This window comes from Leopardus geoffroyi, chromosome D3 (genome assembly GCF_018350155.1).
Source record: "Leopardus geoffroyi isolate Oge1 chromosome D3, O.geoffroyi_Oge1_pat1.0, whole genome shotgun sequence".
NCBI classification, from domain to species: domain Eukaryota; kingdom Metazoa; phylum Chordata; class Mammalia; order Carnivora; family Felidae; genus Leopardus; species Leopardus geoffroyi.
In genome coordinates, this window is record NC_059339.1 from 24,177,100 (window position 1) to 24,199,252 (window position 22,153).

Genomic DNA, 22,153 nt, shown 5'->3' on the forward strand with positions numbered 1-22,153 from the left:
TGTATTTTCACAATTGCATTGGTGCTTGGAAGTTTATAGCCAAATTTGTGCGACCCCTAAGAAATGCATGGGACTCTTATTTTTTCTAAGGGAGGATTCAACACAAATCTTCTATCAGGTGACAGAAACTTAACTCACCTGAGTCAGGTAAAAAAAGAAATTTATCGGCTCTTGTAAGCAGGAGATACATGGGCACAGCTGTTTTCAGGTATGACTGGACCAGGTGGCCTTTAGGGCTTTATGTCACTCTTTGAATTCTGATGCTCTATGTGGCTGTATGTGTGGCTGGATTTAAGGGCTCCTCCAGTGTTGCCAGGGCACTGGTTCCATGTATTGATTTAGCTACTACTGGTTGTCTTCCTATAGGTTTGTTTCCTCTGTGTGGCAGGAAGAATGGCTTCCAGAAGCCCCACATTCATATCTTATTCCTGGTAGAAACCACTGCAGAGAGAACTTTTCCCCAACATCAACATTTGATTCCAGGGGAAACGTTGATTGGCTCGATTTTGGTTACACGTCATCCCATAGTACTCTTACAGACTCTCCATTAGAGCTATATTGACTCAGGGAAGATTTCTCAGGCAAAAGGTGACTGGGATCAGAAGGGGAATTGGAAAGTGTTTTGAGCAGATTTTAAACAATAATAGTTAAACGGACCATTTTCTCACACCATATACAAAAATTAACTCAAAAGGAAAAAAACTAAATGTAAGAGATACAGCTATAAAACTGTAAAAAGAAAACAGAGGTAACTCTTTAGGACCTTAGGTTTGGCATTGGTTTCTTTTCTTTCTTTTTTTTTTTTTAATGTTTATTCATTTTTGAGAAAGAGAGAGAGAGAAAGGGAGATACAGACACCGAAGCAGGCTCCAGGTTCTGGGCTGTCAGCACAGAGCCCGATGCGGGGCCCGAACTCACCAATCGTGAGGTCATGACCTGAGTCGAAGTCGGACGCTTAACTGACTGAGCCACCCAGGTGCCCTGGCAGTAGTTTCTTAATTATGGCACCAGAAGCACAAGCAACAAAAGAAAGAAAAATAGATAATTTAGACTTCATCAAATTTAAAAACTTTGGTGCATCAAGACACTATCAAGGGAGTGAAACACAACCCATGGAATGAGAGGAAATATTTGCAGATCATTTATCTGATAAGGATCTAGTATTCAGCAAAAAGAACTCTTATAAGTCAACAACAAAAACAACCCATTTTACAAATGGGCAAAGGATTTAAATAACCTCCTCCAAAGATCTACAAATGACCAATTTGTACAATGGACAAAGGATTTAAATAGACTTCTCCAAAGATCTACAAATGACCAAAAACCACATAAGAAGATGCTCATTCATCATTTATCATGAGGGAAATGCAAATCAAAACCACAAGGGTTACTGCTTCACAGCTGCTAGGATTACCATCATAAAGAAACAGAAAGTAGCAAGTGTTTGTGAGGATGTAGAGAAATGAGATCCCCTGTATACTACTGGTGGGAATGTAAAATGATGTAGCCACTGTGGAAAATAGTTCCTTGGTTTCTCAACAAGTTAAGCATAGAATTACCCTATGACCCGTGATTCCCCTTGTAGGTATATAATTCCTGTCTCCCAGTTGACAATAGGTGTTTAAGTAAAAATTTATGCATGAATGTTCACAGCATGTATCCAAAAAGTGGAAACAACCCAAATCTCCATCCACAAATAGGTAAACAAAATGTGATATATCCATACAATGGAATATTATTTAGCCACAAAAAGGAATGAAATATTGACCCACGCTACAGCACGGGCTAACCTTGAAAACATGAGTGAGAGAAGCCAGACACAAAGGGCCACATATTGTGTAATTTCATTGATACGAGATATTCAGAATAGGCAAATCTATTGAGAAAGCAGATTAGTGGTTCCCAGCAGCTGGGAGAAGGATAGAATGGGGGTGGAGTTTCCATTTGATCTCATGAAAAATTCTGGAGCTAGATGGGGGTGATGGTTACACAACATTGTGGATGTACTTAATGCCACTGAATTGTAGATTTTAAAATGATAACAGTGGTAATTTTTATGTATACATACAATACACAATAAAAAGGGTGTCTTGACAAACCTACCTTCCCACCCCAAACTCACAATAGTTATAGTCTGCTTGGGGCATGTAATGAATGATTGATACTTGAGTAGCCACTACCTTGGGCTGACCCAGGCTTTGGAGAACAGAGTTCATTGGGTTACCTGTATCCTGGGTATTATTCCTTTTCCATTATAGTATCCCAATTAATTGCAAATCTTTAAGAGTTTGCTGCAATTAAGTTAATTGCATAATACTTTTGGTTGTTAGTTATTGTGATTTTATTTAGGGTGCAGTTTATGGCATCAACTATGGCACTTTGAATAAGAAAGAGCATATCAATGAAAATAATTCATTTACAGTTACAGTTATCTGCTGTAACTTGTGTCAGGCACTCATTTTTGTTTAGGACTTTGTTCTCAGTGATGTTTCTCTGCCTCTAGGATAAGTAATTTCTGTCTTATTTGTTCTTAGTGTCTTTCTGAGGATTTCACATTCTGGGGTGCCAATAATACTTAAGTCTGTATCACTCAGCTCAAAAAGTGGAATTTGGAGCTGACTCAGTACTATTGGATGGTCCACATTCACTTATGCCCTTGACATTTTAATTGGTTAAGTTTCATTGTGTTGTTTGAAAACAGGGACAATGGAAGGGTTGTATGTGGACAGTGCTTAACTTCTAAACTGATCTGGGCTAAAGTTAAGCCCAGATCAGGAATGATGAACCATTCTGACAATTGATCATTTTATGTTTCTCTCCGTAGCGGTGCCTGTGGTGAGGTGAAGCTAGCTTTTGAGAGGAAAACATGTAAGAAAGTAGCCGTAAAAATCATCAGCAAAAGGAAGTTTGCTGTTGGCTCTGAGAGAGAGGCAGTAAGTACCTGTGTTTGTGCATGCTCAGCTATTTATTTTTATTTTTTTTAATGTTTATTTTTGAGATAGAGAGAAACAGAGCCTGAGTTGGGATAGGGGCAGAGCAAGAGGGAGACACAGAATCTGAAGCAGGCTCCAGGCTCTGAGCTGTCAGCACAGAGCCCGACGCGGGGCTCGAACCCACCAACTATGAGATCATGATCTGAGCCGAAGTTGGACGCTTAACCGACTGAGCCACCCAGGCTTCCTGCTCAGCTGTTTTTAACACTTCTTAACTTCCCCAAATAATTTTAGAGTGGTGAGTTTTTTCTTTTTTTTAAGTTTTTATTTATTTATTTTGAGAAAGAGGGAGAGTGAGCAGGGGAGGGGCAGAGAGAGAGGGAAAGAGAGAGAATCCCAAACAGGCTTTGCACTGTCTGTGCAGAGCCCAATGCCAGGCTTAAATGCACAAAACCGTGAGATCATGACATGAGCCAAAGTCAAATGCTTAACCGACTGAGCCACCTAGGTGCCCCTAGAGTGGTGATTTTCAGCGTTAGGAAGAATTCATTGTTTGCATACGTGAATTTGTATTAAACAGCATTGAAATATTTTGAGTATATTCGACTAACCTAGAAAGTTACTTATCCATAGTTTGGTTCCAGAAATATTTTGTTGTACATAATGTACCAGCAAGAAGTGTTCCCCTCCTCCCCCAAGTTGTTACAAGTTTTACAGTACATGAAAGGAAATTGGGGGGTGCCTGAGTGGCTCAGTTGTTTGAGTGTTCCTCTTGAATTCAGCTCATGATCTTACAGTTCGTGAGTTCGAGCCCCACGTGGGGCTCTGCACTGAGCACACCACCTGCTTGGGATTCTCTCTTTCCTCTCTCTGCCCCTCCCCTGCTCATTCTCTTTCTCTCTTTCTTTCTCCCTCAAGCTCTCTCTCTCTCTCGCTCTCTCTCAAAAATAAATAAATAAACATTAAAAAAAAAAAAAAAAGGAAATTGAGGGGAAAAAACAACCTGGCTATATATCCCACCATTGTAACTCCACAGCTGTTTGCAGTTTTCTTTTTCCTTCTAGTCCTTGTTCATACAAATTTGCATTTTTAGATGGTTGAAGTCATACTGTATATACAATTTTGTGTTCTACTTTTCCACATAAGCATTAATGCATAAACTTTCCCCTAATTGATGCTTTTTGATGATTGAGCCTCTATTTCATGAACTTTATTGTAATTTATTCACCCATTTCTCTGTTTGATCATTTAGGTAATTTCTAATCCTTTGCTCTTCCCAATAATGAAGGAGTGAATACCTTAGCATCTATAGATTTTTAAAAATCCTAATTATTTAACAGTCTCTATATAGTAGCCATTCATTTTATTGCATTCTGTAATATACATTTACTGTGTTGGTGAAATGGTCAAATGTATTGGTCTTTCAACACACAACCCAACAGAATAATGTAAAATGAGGTCTCTAATCACATTTTCCTTTGTGGCCAGCTGTTTCTGGCCATTATACTTTAATATTCTTTAAAGATCAATTCCGCGCCCCCCCCCCTCCCCCCGCCCCACCTCTGCCCCCAAGACAATGCCATTTTCACATAGCAAGAGGAATTTCCTTTCTGTGTTCACTTTGTTACAGATCTTTTTCCCCTGTGATTCTGGATTTGTTTCCTGTTGGGGGTGTGTGGTGGGGAAGAAAATACCTACCATTCTTGAAGACTTGGAGCAAAATTTTACCTCTTAATTTCATCTTTCAAATCAGATTGGACTCTTTTAGACCTCTCTATCATCAGAGTATGTCCTGCCATGGTAATGAGTTTAACAGCTTACAGGAAGAGGCAGGCTTTTAAAATTAAACATCTGGGTTTCTTAGCCGAAGTCCATTTTACATAAATATGTAATTCTATATCCTCTTTGCTTTGGAGGGTGTAGCCCTTGAGGCTGAGTAACTCGATTCATCCTTTTGGAATTGGAACAGAGAGCAACTTCGGTCCCCTGATGCTTCCTCTCATTGGTGTCTCACTAAATATGTTAGCCTGCAGTAAATTGGAAACTGTGTCTGCTCTATTATTAGAAATGTGGCTTGACATTTTCCTTATGTAATTTAATTAAATACCTCTTGTCTGTGGTGTTTATTTGTTGTATCACTTTTATGAGTATAAACAATTGTACAGCCAGAGAGAGCTTACAACTAATATTACATTGTATGTTAGCTAACTGGAATTTCAATAAAAACTTAAAAAAAAGAGAGACAGAGACAGAGCTTACCAGGTAAGCATGAGAACAGTGGAAACACACTTGTTTCTGGCTGTGAGAACTGGAGCAAGTGGCTTCCTTTCTCTGAGCCTCAGTTACTCCATCTGTGAACTGGGGATAATTCTAGAACCCAGTTCACTTTGGGATTTTGAGACTTATTAAGTAAAATGATTCTTTTTCTTTTTTTAAATATTTTTTTTAAGTTTACTTTTTTGTTTGTTTTTTTTTGAGAGAGAGAGCATGAGAAGGGGAGGGGAGAGAGAAGGGGACAGAGAAAGAGAGAGAGGGAGAGAGAGAAAATCCCAAGCAGGCTCTGCAGGGTCAGTGCAGAGCCCAATGTGAGGCTCAAACTCACAAACCATGAGATCATGACCTGAGCCAAAATCAAGAGTCTGATGCTTAACTGACTGAGCCACCCAGGCGCCCCCCAAGATGACTCTTAAATAAAGAGGTTGGCATAGGGCCTGGTCGTTTACTGAATGCTTACCATTTGCCAAGCACTTTGCAGAGTGATTTTTAGGGGAGTTATTTAATTGATCGACCTCTAATCCTTGATGAGTAGGTGCTAAGTGTGGAACTCAGACAGCTTTTACTCAACTAAGCTTTAACTAAGCATTTTCCAAGTGTTGACTATTATTATTATTAATAAACTTGAATGTTATTTTTTTATCAAAGGATCCGGCTCTCAATGTTGAAACAGAAATAGAAATTTTGAAAAAACTAAATCATGTAAGTATTGCTGTAAAATCTGACCCAGACTTACATTCTTTCCTCTCAAAATATGGGAGTTGTATAAAGTATTTCAGTGTAATCAAGCTAGTATTAACTTGCATTCCTTAAATGTGTGTGTGTGTGTGTGTGTGTGTGTGTGTGTATACACACATGTGTGGGTACACATGTATGGGTGTATGTGTTTAGCTATAATGTAGATGGGAAAAGCTTTGCTCTGAAATTTTGAGAGGACAATACTGTATAAAGATTTCATGATTAAATAACTGTGATATTTCCACTGAGTGAGTTTTTGACCAAAATGCATGGTAAATTTCCCTAATATTTTATCTCATATTGTTTATGGGTAAATTTGGTAAATTTGGCTTAATTATACCTGTTTTCAATACCTCTAAATACTTTTGGTGGTATTGATTTCCATTTACCTCGGTGGGTGTGAATAGTTGCTATCGTTTTTGTGCCTTGTCTCACTGGAAAGTGAGTCTGTCTTTTTTTTTTTTTTTTTTTTTTGAATGTTTATTTATTTTTGAGAGAGAGAGAGAGAGAGACAGAGCATGAGCATAGTAGAGGCAGAGAGAGGGAGATATAGAATCCAAAGCAGGCTCCAGGCTCTGAGCTGTCAGCACAGAGCCGATGCGGGGTTTGAAACCACGAACCATGAGATCATGACCTGAGCCAAAGTCAGACATTTAACCGACTGAGCCACCCAGGCGTGCATCATTGAGTCTGTCTTTTAAGAAGTGAGAAAAGAAGCAGGCTCTGTGCTGACAGCAGAGAGCCCAATGTGGGACTGAACCCATGAACCATGAGATCATGACCTAAGCTGAAGTTGGACACTCATTGATTGACTGAGACACCCAGGTGCCCCCTGAATTAGCCTCCCCCCCACCCCAAGGGATCTGGAATCTCTTGTTAGAGAGAGGAGCCCTCTAATTTTCTGGGGTGGGGTTGCTTCAAACATACCCCTAAGATAAACAGAATCCTCAGAGAGTTTTTTCTGATGTCAGGATCCCCAAACATAACATTTATACAAATCCAATGTCCACTGCAGTCGAGAAGAATTGAGAACCCTCAAAAAAGATCTCTGGAGAGAATTTCTTGGCAATTTACAAGGGCATGTGGAAAGCTCTTGGAAATGAAACACAGGCTCATGAGTGCATTTGGGGGATAATGAGTAGAGCCTGGCGTTTGGAGCCAGGCATTGATTCAGCCTGTTGTTAAACACTTACTGTGCCAGCCTGCCTTCTAGGCCCGGGGGTGGTGAGCACAAATGGACTTGGCCATCCCTCCCCTCCTCTGGTTTCAGCCTAGTGGGGAGACAGACCAGGGTTCCCGCTCCCATCTCTCTTACCTCCTGGCTCTGAGAAGGTCATTTCATTTTTCAACGCCCCTGTTTCCTTATCTCTGCAGTGGAGACAATATGGATACATACCTCAAAGGTCAGTGTAGGAATTTGATGAGATGTGCTTGCCAAGCTTTCCGCATGGAGAACACGCTTGGGGGAATGTTTTGCGGTCTGGAGAAATCACTGCCATTCCCTAAACTTTTCCCTGTGTGATCTAACTGGAAGGTTTAGGGTAGTAGCCTCCGGTTCATGAGAGACACCTTCAGCCGCGACACTCCGGCCAATGAATGGCCCTAGAGATGGTGGTACCTTAGAGGATGCAGTCCTGCAGGCTCTGACTGTTGGGCACCTCCTCATGCTCTGCCAGCTCCCAGACCAGTCCATTCCCAGGTGGGCGCTGGCCTGATGATGCCAGGCAGAACCAAGCAGCTCTCATCTGTTCCTCTCAATTTCTGTTCCTTTTCCATGTGTGCCTTTTCTTCTACTTCTGCTTTATTATATCAGGATATCACATGCATATGATCTAGAGAGTCAAATATTGCTCGAAGGTTCATACACAGACTGTAGGTCTGTAGCCCCCACGCCCCCCCCCCCCCCACAAACATTTTAAAACTCTTGGATCTGTTTTTTGTTTGAATGAATTTATCTCCGTATTTCTACATAATATACATAAACTGCTATCTCTTGGTTTATCAATCTTATTTTTTTATGATCAAATTCTTCTTTTTAAGTTTATTAACTTATTTTGAGAGAGAGAGCGAGAACGCATGCGTGTACAGGTAGGGGAGGGGCGGAGACGGAGGGAGAGAGAATCCCAAGCTGGCTTTGCACTGTCAGCGTGGAGCCTGACGCAGGGCTCAAACTCACGAACCGTGAGATCATGACCTGAGCTGATGTCGGACTCTTAACCGACTGAGCCACCCGGGTATCCCTATCGATTTTAGATAGCCTGTTGCCTTCCTGTGACAGCATATGAGAATCTTAGTTCCCCTTTCCATTCCTCTTAGTATAACATTACAGTGCGTATCCAGTGTCTTCATTTTTGTGGCAATACAGCTGGTCACGCAGAGCCAAATGTGCTGGGATCATAGGTAAGGAGTGGCAGAGCTGGTTTGCTCTCAGCCTCACTTTCATGGTGTGTGTGCCATGACCAACATGTGGTGGTAGAGTCTGCCTTCAGTGGTGTTTCTGTTACTGCCATTGTTCTCGTTAATCTGCGCAGCACATGAATGTCTCCTGTGTGCCAGCTGCTCTGCTGAGTGTTGGTTCTAGAAAGAGAAATAAGACTTGACTCAGCCTGTCAAGCGCCTGATGAAAGGAGACCCGTGGTGGGTGTTAGTTTCCCTTTTCTGCCCTCCTGGAGGTCGCAGTCTGATGGGGAGACAAATGTTGAAGATGCAGCATGAGGCCACATGGATGAGAACCAACACAGGGGACTGCGGATGCATCCCGAGGGTGACATTTGAGCTGGGGCCTGATGCTGGAGACCAGGTGTGCCCAGAGGGCTGGATCACCAGGCAGGAGGGCAGCAAGCAGAGGTGTGACATTGGGAAAGAATGCAGCAAGTCTGGGGCAGGCAGGGTGTTTTGTGGTCTGGAGAGGAGGATGCACGGGACCAGGAGCAGGAGATTTGGCCATGGTCGGGGGGTAGGGGCAGGACAAGGCTGGGTCTCCAGGGTTTGCTAATTCCTGCTGAAAAGTTAGGTTTCCGAAGGTTTGCTTTCCTCTTGTCTTACTTTCTGTCTTTCTTCTATTTCCTTTCATCTCTCCCTCCTGATTGGTCTCCTTTCCTTCCTTTAAATATGTTTAAATTATGTAACATTTGGCACATGTAAAACAATAAATTATGAAGCAAAGCAATGAAATGAACACCTAAGAACTAACCATTCAACTTAAGAATGAAAACTTGAGGGGGTGCCTGGGTGGCTCAGTTGGTTAAATGTCCAACTCTTCATTTTGGCTCAGGTCATGATCTCATTGTGGTGGCTTTGAGCCCCATACTGGGCTCTTAGCTGGCAGTGCAGAGCCTGCTTGGGATTCTCTCCCTCTCTTTCTGCCCCCCCCCCCCCCCCCCGCTTGCACTTCCTCTCTCTTTCAAAAATAATAATAATAAAAAAGAATGAAAACCTGACCATGCAATTGAAGCTACTCCATACACTCTGAAGTCTTTTGTGACTTGCCTCTTCCACTCGGCATTATGTTTCCAGGATCCATTGTGCTGGGGAAGCAGTGGGGCATCCCTTCACTGCTGTTCAACAGTTCATTATGGGAAGCTACGACTTGAAGGATTTTAAAGTTTATTTATTTATTTTAAGAGAGAGTGAGCAAGCAGGGGAGGGGCAGGGAGAGAGAGAATCTTAAGCAGACTGCACGCTATCAGCGCAGAGCCAGATGCAGGGCTTAATCCCATGAACCATGAGCTGAAATCAACAGTTGGATGCTTAACAGACTTAGCCACTCAGGTGCCCTGTACCACTGGGAGGATTTTAATCAGAGCATTGGATGTGATGAAATTTGCTTTGTAGGACAGTCACTCTGGTGAGTTTTGCTACTCTTCTTACTCTAAAATCTAAAAATCGTGTAACTCTCTTCCCTTTAATTTATTTTTTATTTTTTTTAACGTTTGTTCATTTTTGATAGAACGTGAGCAGGGGAGGGGCGGAGAGAGGGGGAGACACAGAATCCAAAGCAGGCTCCAGGCTCTGAGCTGTGAGCACAGAGCCTGATGCAGGGCTCGAACTCACAAGCCGCGAGATCATGACCTGAGCTGAAGTCGGACCCTTAACCCACTGAGCCACTCAGGCGTCCCTTCCCTTTAATTTTGATAATAACTACAAGCCTCCTCTCTGCTTGGGGTGGGGTATGTCCCTGAGAGATACTTACCACATCTTTTACTTACCCAGAACACTCAACTCTACTGTCTATCTTCACATTGTAAAAACAATAGGTGTGCTTTCTAAGTATAAAATCATAATATTAGGGGTGCCTGGGTGGCTCATTTGATTAAGCGTCTGACTCTTGATTTCGGCTCAGGTCATAATCTCATGGATTTGTGAGTTTGAACCCTGCATCTGGCTCTGTGCTGACAGGCTGTTTTGCCTTTTCTGCTATATGAACTTTAGAGTGCCTTGAGGCAGGGGGGCAAATGCCTCCATTCTGCTTCTGTGGTTTTCCTCTTGGGAGTTTCTCACTACATTTCCTCTTTTTTCCCCTCTTAGCCTTGTATCATCAAGATTAAAGACTTTTTTGAGGCTGAAGATTATTATATTGTTTTGGAATTGTAAGTAATAAAGTTTTCTATTTGTTTCCATTCAAGTGCTTATAAACCACCAAAAAATCCAATGCTGGCTTGCGTTTCTCATCCTGGGGACTCTCATCATATGTATGTGGTGGTGGGGCCCACCAGGTGTGCATGTGGGGTTAGTACTAAATCTAAAGTCCTCCCAATGTTTCCAAAGGCATGTGGCTTAGAGGTTCCAGGCCCTGGGTCTGAGGTCTGGGTTTGAATCCCGCTGTGCAGGTGACTGCTTGTGAGTTAGTTTACTTCATGTCCTTGACTCTTATTTATTTTCCTAGTGTTGGTGGGAGTGGGGTGCTAATAGTGATACTCCCCATATGTAGAGTCATTAGGATCAGATACTATGAAGGATGGAAAGTGCCCAGCAGAGTACCTGGCACACACAGTTGTTCAACCACAGGTGGATATTACTACTCTGAAATATCTGCCTGGGTGGATGTTTCTGCTTGGGATCACAGTGCTTAGGGGCATGGTGACACCTCATTATCTTTTCAGTGCTGGTTTACTTGCTGGGTTATTTCAGTAACCACAAAGTCCTGTCTTCTGTGGTGTGACCAGAATAATTTCCTGGCTCATTCATGGAAGGGGCCTGTCTTGATGTTCATTTCTATGTAAATATGTAGCGTTTCTGGGAGTGGCTGTTGGAGCAGACAGGCAAGGCTTTGCTCCTGAGTGGTATCCAGTGGCTAAGGAGGTTGGTTAGTAAGATTTTATAGTAAACATGGGAATGCAAGCTGGTACAGCCACTCTGGAAAACAGTATGGAGGTTCCTCAAAAAACTAAAAACAGAACTACCCTACGACCCAGCAGTTGCACTACTAGGTATTTATCCAAGGGATTACAGGTGTGCTGTTTCGAAGGGACACATGCACCCCAATGCTTATAGTAGCACTATCAACAATAGCCAAAGTATGGAAAGAGCCCAAATGTCCCTCGATGGATGAACGGATAAAGAAGATGTGGTATTATATACAATGGAGTATTACTTGGAATCAAAAAGAATGAAATCTTGCCATTTGCAACTACGTGGATGGAAACTGGAGGTATTATGCTAAGTGAAATTAGTCAGTCAGAGAAAGACAAAAATCATGACTTCACTCATATGAGGACTTTAAGAGACAAAAACAGGAACATAAGAGAAGGGAAACAAAAATAATATAAAAACAGGGAGGGGGACAAAACATAATTGTTCTCATCAATATGGAGAACACACTGAGGATTACGGGAGGGGTTGTGGGGAGGGCGAATGGGCTAAATGGGTAAGGGATTCTACTACTAAGGAACCTACTCCCGAAATCATTGTTGCACTATATGCTAACTAATTTGGATGAAAATTAAAAAAAAAAAAAAAAAAAAGCATTCAGGGAAGGAGAAACTATAAACTTAAAAAAAAAAAAGATTTTATAGTAAACAGCCTCAATCATAGCACTGGGAGAGACTGGATGGCCCCTGTGGTGCTTGAGGGAATATCTGTTGCTGTCTGACTGGACCTAGTTAAAACAGAAGTAATACAGTAACAGTCTTAGTAACAGCTAATTACTTACTATGAGCCAATTACTGCTCCAAGCACTTTACATGGATTGACTCATGTACCCTTCATTAACAGTCATCCATGTTACTTACAGGTTACTGATGGGTTACGATCTTTAGTCCCACTTTACAGAAAAGGAAACTGAAGTTCAGAGGAATTGAATAACCCTGCCAAACACTCACTTGTGCCAGGCGCCTTACCTCCATGAATTATCTCTTAATTTTTACCACAGCCATCAAGGTAGGGGGAGGATTGTCCCTATTTTTTTAAGAGGCAGAAACAAGCTCAGAGAGGGTATGTAACTTGTCCAAAGCTCCAGAGCTAGGAATGGTGGGCCTAGGGTTCAGACACCCGTTGTCTGATTGCGGGCTCCAGTTTGCCGCTCTGTCTCAGTCTCTGAATCAGCTGAGGTGCATGATGAAAACGCAGACTCTTGGGCTCCGCCTCCCGTCTGCCGAGTCAGATTCTTAAAAGCTCCTGAGTGCCCACTGCCCACTCCTTCCATCTTTCCCCGTTCCTTAGTTTCCAACAAGGACATCTTCACTGTGGAGAGGAGACTTACCACCTCATTGTACAAACGGGAGTCCTCGTGAGAATAAAAAGGGCAGCTCTTTGCCTGTCTGAATGAGTTTGTTTTGTTTGTGTTATTATCTTCCACCCAAGAACCACCCCCTGCTTTGCCTGTCTGTTTCAGAATGGAAGGAGGAGAGCTGTTTGACAGGGTGGTGGGGAATAAACGCCTGAAAGAAGCTACGTGCAAGCTCTATTTTTACCAGATGCTCCTGGCCGTACAGGTAAGAGAAGCCCTCAGTTCTTTTTTTTTAAGTTTATTTGTTTATTTTGAGAGAGAGAGGGAGCGTGAGCCCGCAACATGTGGGGGAGGGGCAGAGAGAGAGAGAAGGAGAGAGAATCCCAAGCAGGCTCCACTCTGTCAGCACAGAGCCTGACACGGGGCTGTCTCACAAAACGTGAGATCTGGGCGCCTCCGTGGCTCAGTCAGTTGAGCTTTTTCCACTTCCGCTCAGGTCATGATTTCACAGCTCGTGAGCTCAGGCCCCCGTTTTGGGCTCTGTGCTGACAGCTCAGAACCTGGAGCCTGCTTTGGATTCTGGGTCTCCCTCTTTCTCTGCCCCTCCTGCACTCACGCTCTGTCTCTCTCCCTCTCTTAGAAATAAATTAGCATTAAAAATTTAAAAAAAAAAAATTCTCAGGAAGTGAATGACCAAGTACATAATTTTGGTGGAATTTTTATGCTTTACTTTAATAAATTCTCAAAATACTTTAATCACTCATTTACATTTTTATAAATGAAATTGACACCTTAGATTTCTGCCTATATGAAGGGATATTTATTATTTTGAAGAGTGAAATGAACGGTCTATTGTCATAAGTTGCATTTTTCATCTTTCCTACTTTTTAAATCTTTTTAAATTTACATCCAAATTAGCATATAGTGCAACAATGATTTCAGGAGTAGATTCCTTAATGCCCTTTACCCATTTAGCTCATCCCCCCCCCCCAAACCCCCTCCAGTAACCCTCTGTTTGTTCTCCATATTTATGAGTCTCATGTTTTGTCCCCCTCTCTGTTTTTATATTATTTTTGTTTCCCTTTCCTTATGTTCATCTGTTTTGTCTCTTAAAGTCCTCATATGAGTGAAGTCATATGATATTTGTCTTTCTCTAATTTCGCTTAGCATAATACCCTCTGGTTCCATCCACATAGTTGCAAATATCTTTCCTATGTTTTAAAGATTTTCTTTCTTTTTTTTTTAAGATTTTCTTTTTAAGTAATCTCCACCCCTAATGTGGGGCTCAAACTGACAACCCTGAGATCAAGAGTTGCAAGATCTACTGCCTGAGCCAGCCAGGTGCCCCTAAAGATTTTCTTGAAAACAAATTTATAAACACTAAGCCCTTTACCCAGTAGTTTTCTATGATTTGGGGTAATGTGGTTGTGAGTAACCTGGCTTATGGTTTCATCCCAGCTGTAAGTGGTGTGTGTGTGTGTGTCTTGTCTGTCTGTCTTTACTCACATACCTACTCCATAAACCTGAGGGTCATGCCTCCTTTTCTGTGTAGTACCTTCATGAAAACGGCATTATACATCGGGACTTAAAGCCAGAGAATGTTTTACTCTCATCCCAAAAAGAGGACTGTCTTATAAAGGTAAGAAAACTCTTTCTGTGGCCACCCCAAATTTCTATTCATAAACTTTAAAGATTCATCAAGTAAAAAGTGGGAGCATCAAAAGGTAGAGAACTTGACCCTTCCACTATTAGCAATTATTTTAGAGACCAGGTGGTATTGCTTTGATTCAGAGTCTTATGGGCATTTACTGAGCTCCTCTTTATAGGAGCCACTTTTGTTCTGAGAATGGAAGGAGGGGTCTAGATGGATGAGAATCACATCCCTTATCTTCTCCTGCTTTCTAAGGTGGTGCTTCCCAAGCCTGGCTTCCTATAGAATCTCCTATTAATTAAAAATAAATAAATAAATAAAAATCACGACACCCACACTGCATCTCACAATCACTGAAGGTGGCATCCGGGTGCCAAGTATTTTTTCCAAGCTCCTCAGTTATTCCAGTGTTGGGATATTGGTTGAGAAACCAGAGCCTAAAAGAAACCATGGATAACTGATTAGGACCCTAGAGTCTATGATAAGGGTTACAAACCTTTTGTAAGGTTACAGAGAACCATGGATAAGTTGGAGAAAAAACCTTCAGCTTTCTTCGCTTGGAAATTTTAGTTTAAACAAGATTCCAGATTTTAACAGCAGGCATGGACTGTATAGGATAGGAACTGATCTAGCCTGCATAGCTTTTGGGACTGGCAGACTATGCTGATTGTTTAATTTTATTTTGCCATTAAAAATGATTCCCTTTTGTCCTTAATTTTAGATTACTGATTTTGGGCAGTCTAAGATTTTGGGGGAGACCTCTCTCATGAGAACCTTATGTGGTACCCCTACCTACCTGGCTCCTGAGGTCCTTAATTCCTTTGGGACTGCTGGATATAACCGAGCTGTGGATTGCTGGAGTTTAGGAGTTATTCTTTTTATTTGGTAAGAAAAGTTTCATTGCTTCAGAGTCTGGTTGGAAGTAGTTAGGTGAAAACAGAAACGTGCCCAGGTAGAGAGCTTGTGTTTAATTTGGGTGACTTATCTTGACCGTTGATTTAAAGAAAAATCTAATCTATATGTCCAAATGCCACTGAGAATGCTACTTGATTTCTTTTCCTTTCTTTCTCTACCGATGTTAAGCCTTAGTGGGTATCCACCTTTCTCTGAGCATAAGACTCAAGTGTCCTTGAAGGATCAGATCACCAGTGGAAAATTCAACTTCATTCCCGAAGTCTGGGCAGAGGTCTCAGAGAAGGGTATGGATATGAAAAGGTTAAGAATTTGTCGTTTGGTAAAATGTGTGTGCCGTGGTGGGAATTTCTTTTCAAGTTGTTATGTTTCTCCTGTTACTTCTTATTTTCTATTGTTTGTTTTGCACCTTTTGAGGGGCAGAAGAAGTTATTAAGAACATGGGCTCCTCAACCAGGCTAAGTGAGACTCATGTTTTGGGTTGGCTACTTCCTAGCTATGTGACCTTAGGCAAGATACGTAACCTCTCTGAGTCACCCTTTCCTTTATACGTAAAGCAGGTACAATAAACTTTACCTTAAGGGTTTTTGTGAGGGTAAGTGGAACAGAAGCAAGTGCCCTGTACCTATTAAGGGTACAAAATAATAAGTAACTTTTCAGTTACAAAGTCTCCTGTGAATGAGCATGTAAGAACAAAAGTAATTCTCAAAAGGGCAAGTAGAAAACTAAAACTAAAGGTGAAGTAACATAGGTGATTCTGTTAAATCTTAGAATGTGAAAGGAATAATACTGTTGCAGTAGAAAGGCAGTCTCAGCATGGTGATTGCTGTTAAGCTTTGTTTCTGCCAGGCCTCCAGTTCCAGGGAGCCTGTTGCTGGCCGAGAAACTCTCTCTGTCATTCCATGGGTCTCGGGAGAGTTGGCCGAGCATCCTGAGCGTCTGAGAACGAGGCAGAAGTTCAGATTTAATTAGTTTGAAGTTGAATCCAGTAACGAGCAAGGGAACAGGGGGCGAAGAGGTTGTGATGTGCAAGCAGGGAGAGATGGGGGGCGTCGAGGTCATTCCTGGTTTTCTCAGAGAGCTCTAAATACAGAGAGGAGGACAGGGGACCCTGTCCACCACACCTGTTGGCTGCCAATGACCTTAGCCCCCCTCTGTCTTTCTGGATGTTGGCCTGTGATTCTGGCATAAATTTTGTGGATTTAATGTATCTACCGTTTTCACTGTGATGTGATAAATTATCTTATTGCTTTAGCTCTGGACCTTGTCAAGAAGTTGCTAATAGTGGATCCAAAGGTGCGCTTTACGACAGAGGAGGCTTTAAGACACCCATGGCTTCAGGTGGGTATGGGGCATTGCTCGCTAGCATGAACTATATGGGCAGCCCTCAGCTGTGCCTGAGGGATGAGGAAAAAGTTGCAAACACGTTTGCTTTGTTGAGTCTGTTTAATGCACTTGCTTGAGATTGAGCTTTAAGTGTGTCGGGTATGTTTATGTGTGTATATGGGTCGTGAGTATAAGTGTATCTTTGGGTATAACCGTCCCAACTTAACTTGTGGCTCCTGGGGTAGACACGCTCACTTTATGGCCTGTCCTAGGCCCACTCGGGTTCCCTGAGTGTGCATTTTGGCTGTGGTACTTTGAGAGGTTGTTCCAGCTGTAAACCTCCACCCCCAGCTGTGTCATCCTCTTTCCTCAAACCTCTCACCCTGAACAGGTGGGGTTGGCTGCATTCCAGCTGCCTTCAACCTTAAGTCACGGGAGGAGGAGGGCAGATTCTCTGGGGGAGAATCTGGCTATTTGTTTAAGCCTAAGTAATTGGGCATACAGGGTCTCGCTTCTTTTTTTGGGGGGGGGAGGGGGCAGGACCAGAAGGAGCATCTTAAGCAGGCTCGCGGGCATATGAGCCTGATGTGGGGCTCGATCTCATGACTATGAGATCATGACCTGAGCCGAAATCACGAGTCAGACGCTCAATAGACTGAGCCACCCAGGTCCCACTAAGGGTCCCACTTCTTATTCATGGCGAATAAACATGCCATTACTGCAAAGTTACCTGCACCTTTGAAGTCTGTATTACCTATGTGTCCCTCTAGGGGTTTGTGGCTGCTGTTAGATTATACCCTGACCTCATTCTAGCTGCCAGACTTGGAAGTCCTTTGTGGCTTTGCTGGACTAAACTTTGGTTTTAGAATTAGCTCCAGCATGGTTGGGCAGGTTTTCTGATGGATGTCAGACCTTCTGTTAAGTACGGTTCCATTCAAGCACAGACATACCCATTCTTGTTAACTTCTAGTTGGTCTGTTTCCTATGGGGATGGGGAACTTAACCAGCTAGCTTGAGCTAGAGGCTCAAGTACTGTGGGGATCACCTGGTCCAGGAACTCCTTGGGGCCATTCATTCTCAGAACTCTGCTTCTGGAACTCTGGGAAGACTGCCTCTATTCTTTCTCTGTTCCAGTCCTCCACACCTAACGTGTTGCTCCGCTAGCTCAGGTGGAGAACAACAAATCCTTAAAAGAAACGAAAAAAACTAGATACATTTGTTTGGGCTCTTGCCCTGGAAACAGCAGTCTCCCTCTGCCCCCAAGAAATCTGTCAGATGATTTAGCACTTAATAGACCACACAGATTTGAAACAGCAGGACCCTGGAGAAAAGGAATTTGGAAACAAAGGGTGCCTTTGCATGTGGGGATTTAATTTTGGTGAAAAAGAAAAACATGCCTCTTGGCTCTTTTTATGTGCCCTAATAGGGAAACTCTTGGGGCCAGATGTGGAGGTGGAGGAGCTGTGTTAATCTTGAAAAAAACAGAGCTTGCCTGTTAGGTCAGGGAACAGGGTCTGTAGCTGCCTGAAATTTACGAAGGAGCATAGCCTGTTTTTCTTGTTCTGTTTGTCTCCAAAGAAAACTGTTACTAACAACTGAGGAAAAGGTGAAGTTCGGCCCTGCCATGCGGGTCTCACTTGAATACTCTTTTGTCCACATTGTGTTTTTGCTGCAAACGGTGGAACTGGACACAGAGTGAGGACCAGAGTGCAGACGCTGCCCACATAAATCATCTGCTAGTGATAGTTTAGGTTTTATTTTGGGAAAACCCAGTATTTCTGAAGAAGCCAAATGGTTTTGTGGGTCTGGCCCTGGATGGAGTGTTTGGAATGTGAGTTCCAGTCTCTCCTGTTATTAACAGTTCAGTTTGGGGAACATCCTTTACGTCGACTTTTTGGCCTCATATTTACTTCTTGAAATAGAGAATTCCTTCCTACTTGTCTTTGAGGCATATTACAGTTTAATATTTTTGAATAGGTTGTAAAGCTCTGAAAGGAAGGCTATTTTCAGATACCAATTGCTACCTGCCGTATTTAATGAGCTCCTTTTCCATGTTACTGCTAACTGACAACTTGTTTAAATACAGGCCAAAATAGGCGTGTGGTCAGTTCTGTTTGGCTGTACTGAAGAGTTGCCATTTGGGGCATGGGGTGTGGTTTCATTTCCTCATGCGTTCATTCTTTCAGAGGACAGTTAATGAGTTCATGTGTCAACACTTACTGGGGATGCAGAGAAGAGTAAGTTAAGTCCTGGACTTGCGGAGCTGATGGTCTGGGTGGGGGCCAACCCCGACCACAGTCACAAGCGAGCAGTGGGATACACGTGGTAACAAGGGTAGGTGCAGAGTATGGGGGGATGCTCAGAATGAGATAGGGGCTTCAGGTGCTCACAGGTTCACACAATATGAAGAGCATCTAAATCAGTGGCCTGGGGATGACATGGCTGTATCAGTTTGCTGAGGCTGCTATAACAAAATAGCACAGGCTGGGTGGCTTACATGGCAGGAATTCATATCCTCACCGTTCAAGGGGCTAGAAGTCCCAGTTTCAAGATGTTGGCAGATTCGGTTTCTCCTGAAGCCTCTCTCCTTGCCGTGCAGATGGCTGTCTTCTCTCTGTCCTCACATGGTCTTTTCTCTGTGCTCACATCCCTGGTGTCTCTTTCTCTTCTAATGAGGACATCTGTTGTATTGGATTGCGGCCCCACCCTAACAGCCTTATTTTAACTTAATTACCTCTTTAAAGGCCCTGTCTCCAAATAGTCACTGGGGGGTTAGGGCTTTCACATATGAACTAAGGGGGTGGAGGTGGACATATCTTAGTCCATAACAATGGGGAGCAGCATTTTCAGTGTTGGTTTTGTCCCTCTGACATGGAGGCACCTGTGACTTTTATGGTACCTGGCTCCTAAGGTTGCTCACAAAGTATTTGTTCACTGAGTAAATGAGAAGGTGGTTGAGGTGGATGCGCAGGAAGGCAAGGAGGGCATTGCCGGTGGAGGCTGTAAGCAGGTATAGGAGGAAATAAGGGAAGGAATTTTGAGAGTGGCATTACACAGGAGGTGGGATTCTAAGGGAGATTGTAGAGCAGAATCCGGATGAACCTGGTGCTCTCAAAATGGGCAGTGGGTGCTACATGGAGTGATGCAGAAAACAGTGTGATCGAAGCAGGTGATCCAGCTCCTCGATACACAACAGGTCTCTTAATCCCCGAGCACTGCAGTTATATACGCCTCGAACTGCTGAATGTTGGAGGCCTTCACCCCTATGTCCTCTGCTCCCCGCTACCTCCACCCTGTGTTGCTCTTGGCTCAGTGCGGGGGGTGGGAATCATGGGACTTCGGAATCAGGCAGCTGTGGGTCCATATTGTGCGCACACTCCTTGTTAGTGGCTGAGCCGGGCTTCTAGCCGGCTCCATTCTAGTCCTGGATGTTCACCTTTCTGAAGGTGGGGAGAGCTGTGTCTGGTTACCTTTCAGGGTTCCCAGATGCAAATCCTTGAGCCTTGCGGAAGTGAACATTCCTGGAGGTGGGAATTACCCTCACAGACATGTGGGCAGGATTTCTGCGTGTGCACATGCACCCCTCTCCCTGCTTCTCTGTCCAGCAGCACAAAACCCCTGTAATGCTATGTATGACCTGTTCATCTGTCTTCCTTTCTCATTAGCTCTGGGATATTGTGGGCTTGAAGTCCTTCTGGTGACTTGTGTAGCACTTGCTGGGAGAATTTTTCTGGGGTGCTGGGTTGCTTGGTTAGGGTGGCCCTAGTAAATGACCTTATTGTTGGCACAGGGAGTGGGCACCTCCTGGAAAGATTTGGGAAGCTGCAGGGAGTCAGCCCTCAGGGAACTGAGCTAGTCCCAGCCTCTGGCTTCTCGATTGCCATCTCTCAGGATCTGGGATGCTAGTCCTGAAAGTCTCTTGACTGCTAATGTCTGTGGTTGTCTCTGCACTCCTGACAGCTCTGAGGCCTGTGGGTTTGATTCAGCCAGTGTTGACTAAGCATTGACTGCTGATTAGATTCCTCTGGGAAGGCAGAGGAGAGGAGCGCATGGTCCTTTCCCTGCTGGAGCCTTAGCAAGAGCATGCCTTTTGGTGGACTGACTGGGTGTCCTTACCCACTTTCCTCTTTCCAGGGGCATCCTAGACCTGTCTTCCTAAGAACTTTCGTTCTTTCAGACACAGCCCACTTAGGTTTTTTCATTTCTTCACAGGATGAGGACATGAAGAGAAAATTTCAGAATTTGCTTTTTGAAGAAAATAAGTCGACTACTGTACCCCAGGTCCCAGCCCAGGTATTTCGGATGATGGTCATTAAATGTAGTAGCCTCAGTTTTAAAGAACTAACGAGCAAGGGTGAGGAGCTTGAAAGGTCTCCTTAGTAGCAATTGCTTAATATTTTTTGGAATAACGTCGTAGATATTTTGTTTCCATTTGATTGGCCCTAGCACCCTTAGAAGATTTAATAATGAAGAGTGTGTTTAATGCATTAAACAAGCACAGCTAGGGATTGTCATTCAAGAGGTCTCCTGCAAGGCAGAATTGGAAGACTCTAGTAGGAGTTCAAATTTAAACTTGTTGAAAATTTAAAATCTGGGTGAGTGGTTGATTATTTATTGGTTACAATTTTATTTCCCCCAGAGTTGTTAGTATACTTCAATATCTATTCATTACTATGCTGCCTTCTCTTGGTGAATAACATTCCCCTTCCTAATGTCCCCTGGGTATTTTATCAATGGGAAAATAAAGACACACACAAAAAAGATGGTCTTCCCAAAAAAGAGCAAGATTTAGGGCTCCCAGCAAGAGGTATTGTAGTCCCTTTAAACTTCATAATTTAGGAGAAGATAACAGAGAGGAGGGAGGGCGGTTATGCTGCTTAATGTCAGTATTACATCAAGTGTTCACAAGCCACAAGGGAGAGAGAAATGTCCATTTGATAAGCATGTCTGAGTCCAGGGAGGCATGGTGGGGACTCAGGTGTCCAGGGGGACGACTCCTAATTCTTGGTACTAGAAGTTGCACATGAAATGCTCCAAACTTACCAGAAGCATTAGTGGGACACTTTGATAATCTTAAAGCCGACAGCTCTCTTTGAACATTCTTCCCTTTTTATTTCCAGCCTTCCACGAGTCGAAAGCGACTTCTTGAAGGGGAAGCAGAGGACGCTGACGCCACAAAGCGTCTGGCTGTGTGTGCTGCTGTGTCGTGAACACTGGCTGAATGAAAGCAACCTGCCTTCTTGGACCCTGCTGCCACTTTCTTGAAGTCTGTGTTTTATCGTTTCTATCGTAATTATGGGGACGGTTCCTTTTCCACGATCATCAATACACAATTCTGAACCTAGTGGAACCTGGGCTTTGTGCTTCTGCTTGATGCTGAGCTCTTTACTTTCATTGCCTTTTTTGTGTATTTGAAGTTGCGTGCTTTTTTTCTGAAATGCTTATTTATTTTTGAGAGAGCGTGACGAGTGCATGAGCAGGGGAGGGGCAGAGAGAGAGGAAAAGAGAGAATCCCAGGCAGGCTCCAGGCATGCTGTCAGCACAGAGCCTGATGCGGGGCCTGAACTCTCAAACCTGGGATCATGAGCTGAGCTAAAATCAAGAGTTAGACGTTTACGGGGCGCCTGGGTAGCTCAGTGGATTAAGCGTCCG

At 43.3% G+C, this 22,153-nt stretch overlaps 1 protein-coding gene across 19 annotated transcripts in view; it reads left to right on the plus strand.

Annotated features, from left to right (window-relative positions):
- The window catches only part of CHEK2 (checkpoint kinase 2), a 48,431-nt gene extending 26,586 nt beyond the window's left edge, over positions 1–21,845 (plus strand). For 18 of the 19 annotated variants that reach the window (XM_045459298.1, XM_045459295.1, XM_045459299.1 and 15 more), the window contains 10 exons: positions 2,825–2,933; positions 5,856–5,909; positions 10,473–10,534; positions 12,778–12,877; positions 14,165–14,251; positions 14,985–15,148; positions 15,347–15,462; positions 16,431–16,516; positions 20,714–20,794; positions 21,622–21,845. In XM_045459298.1, the coding sequence (XP_045315254.1) occupies positions 2,825–2,933; positions 5,856–5,909; positions 10,473–10,534; positions 12,778–12,877; positions 14,165–14,251; positions 14,985–15,148; positions 15,347–15,462; positions 16,431–16,516; positions 20,714–20,794; positions 21,622–21,711 (949 nt within the window). In that variant the 3' untranslated portion in view covers positions 21,712–21,845. The remainder of the gene's footprint in view (positions 1–2,824; positions 2,934–5,855; positions 5,910–10,472; positions 10,535–12,777; positions 12,878–14,164; positions 14,252–14,984; positions 15,149–15,346; positions 15,463–16,430; positions 16,517–20,713; positions 20,795–21,621) is intronic. The other variant, XM_045459285.1, reaches the window with a different exon arrangement.
- Positions 21,846–22,153: the final 308 nt, after the last annotated feature.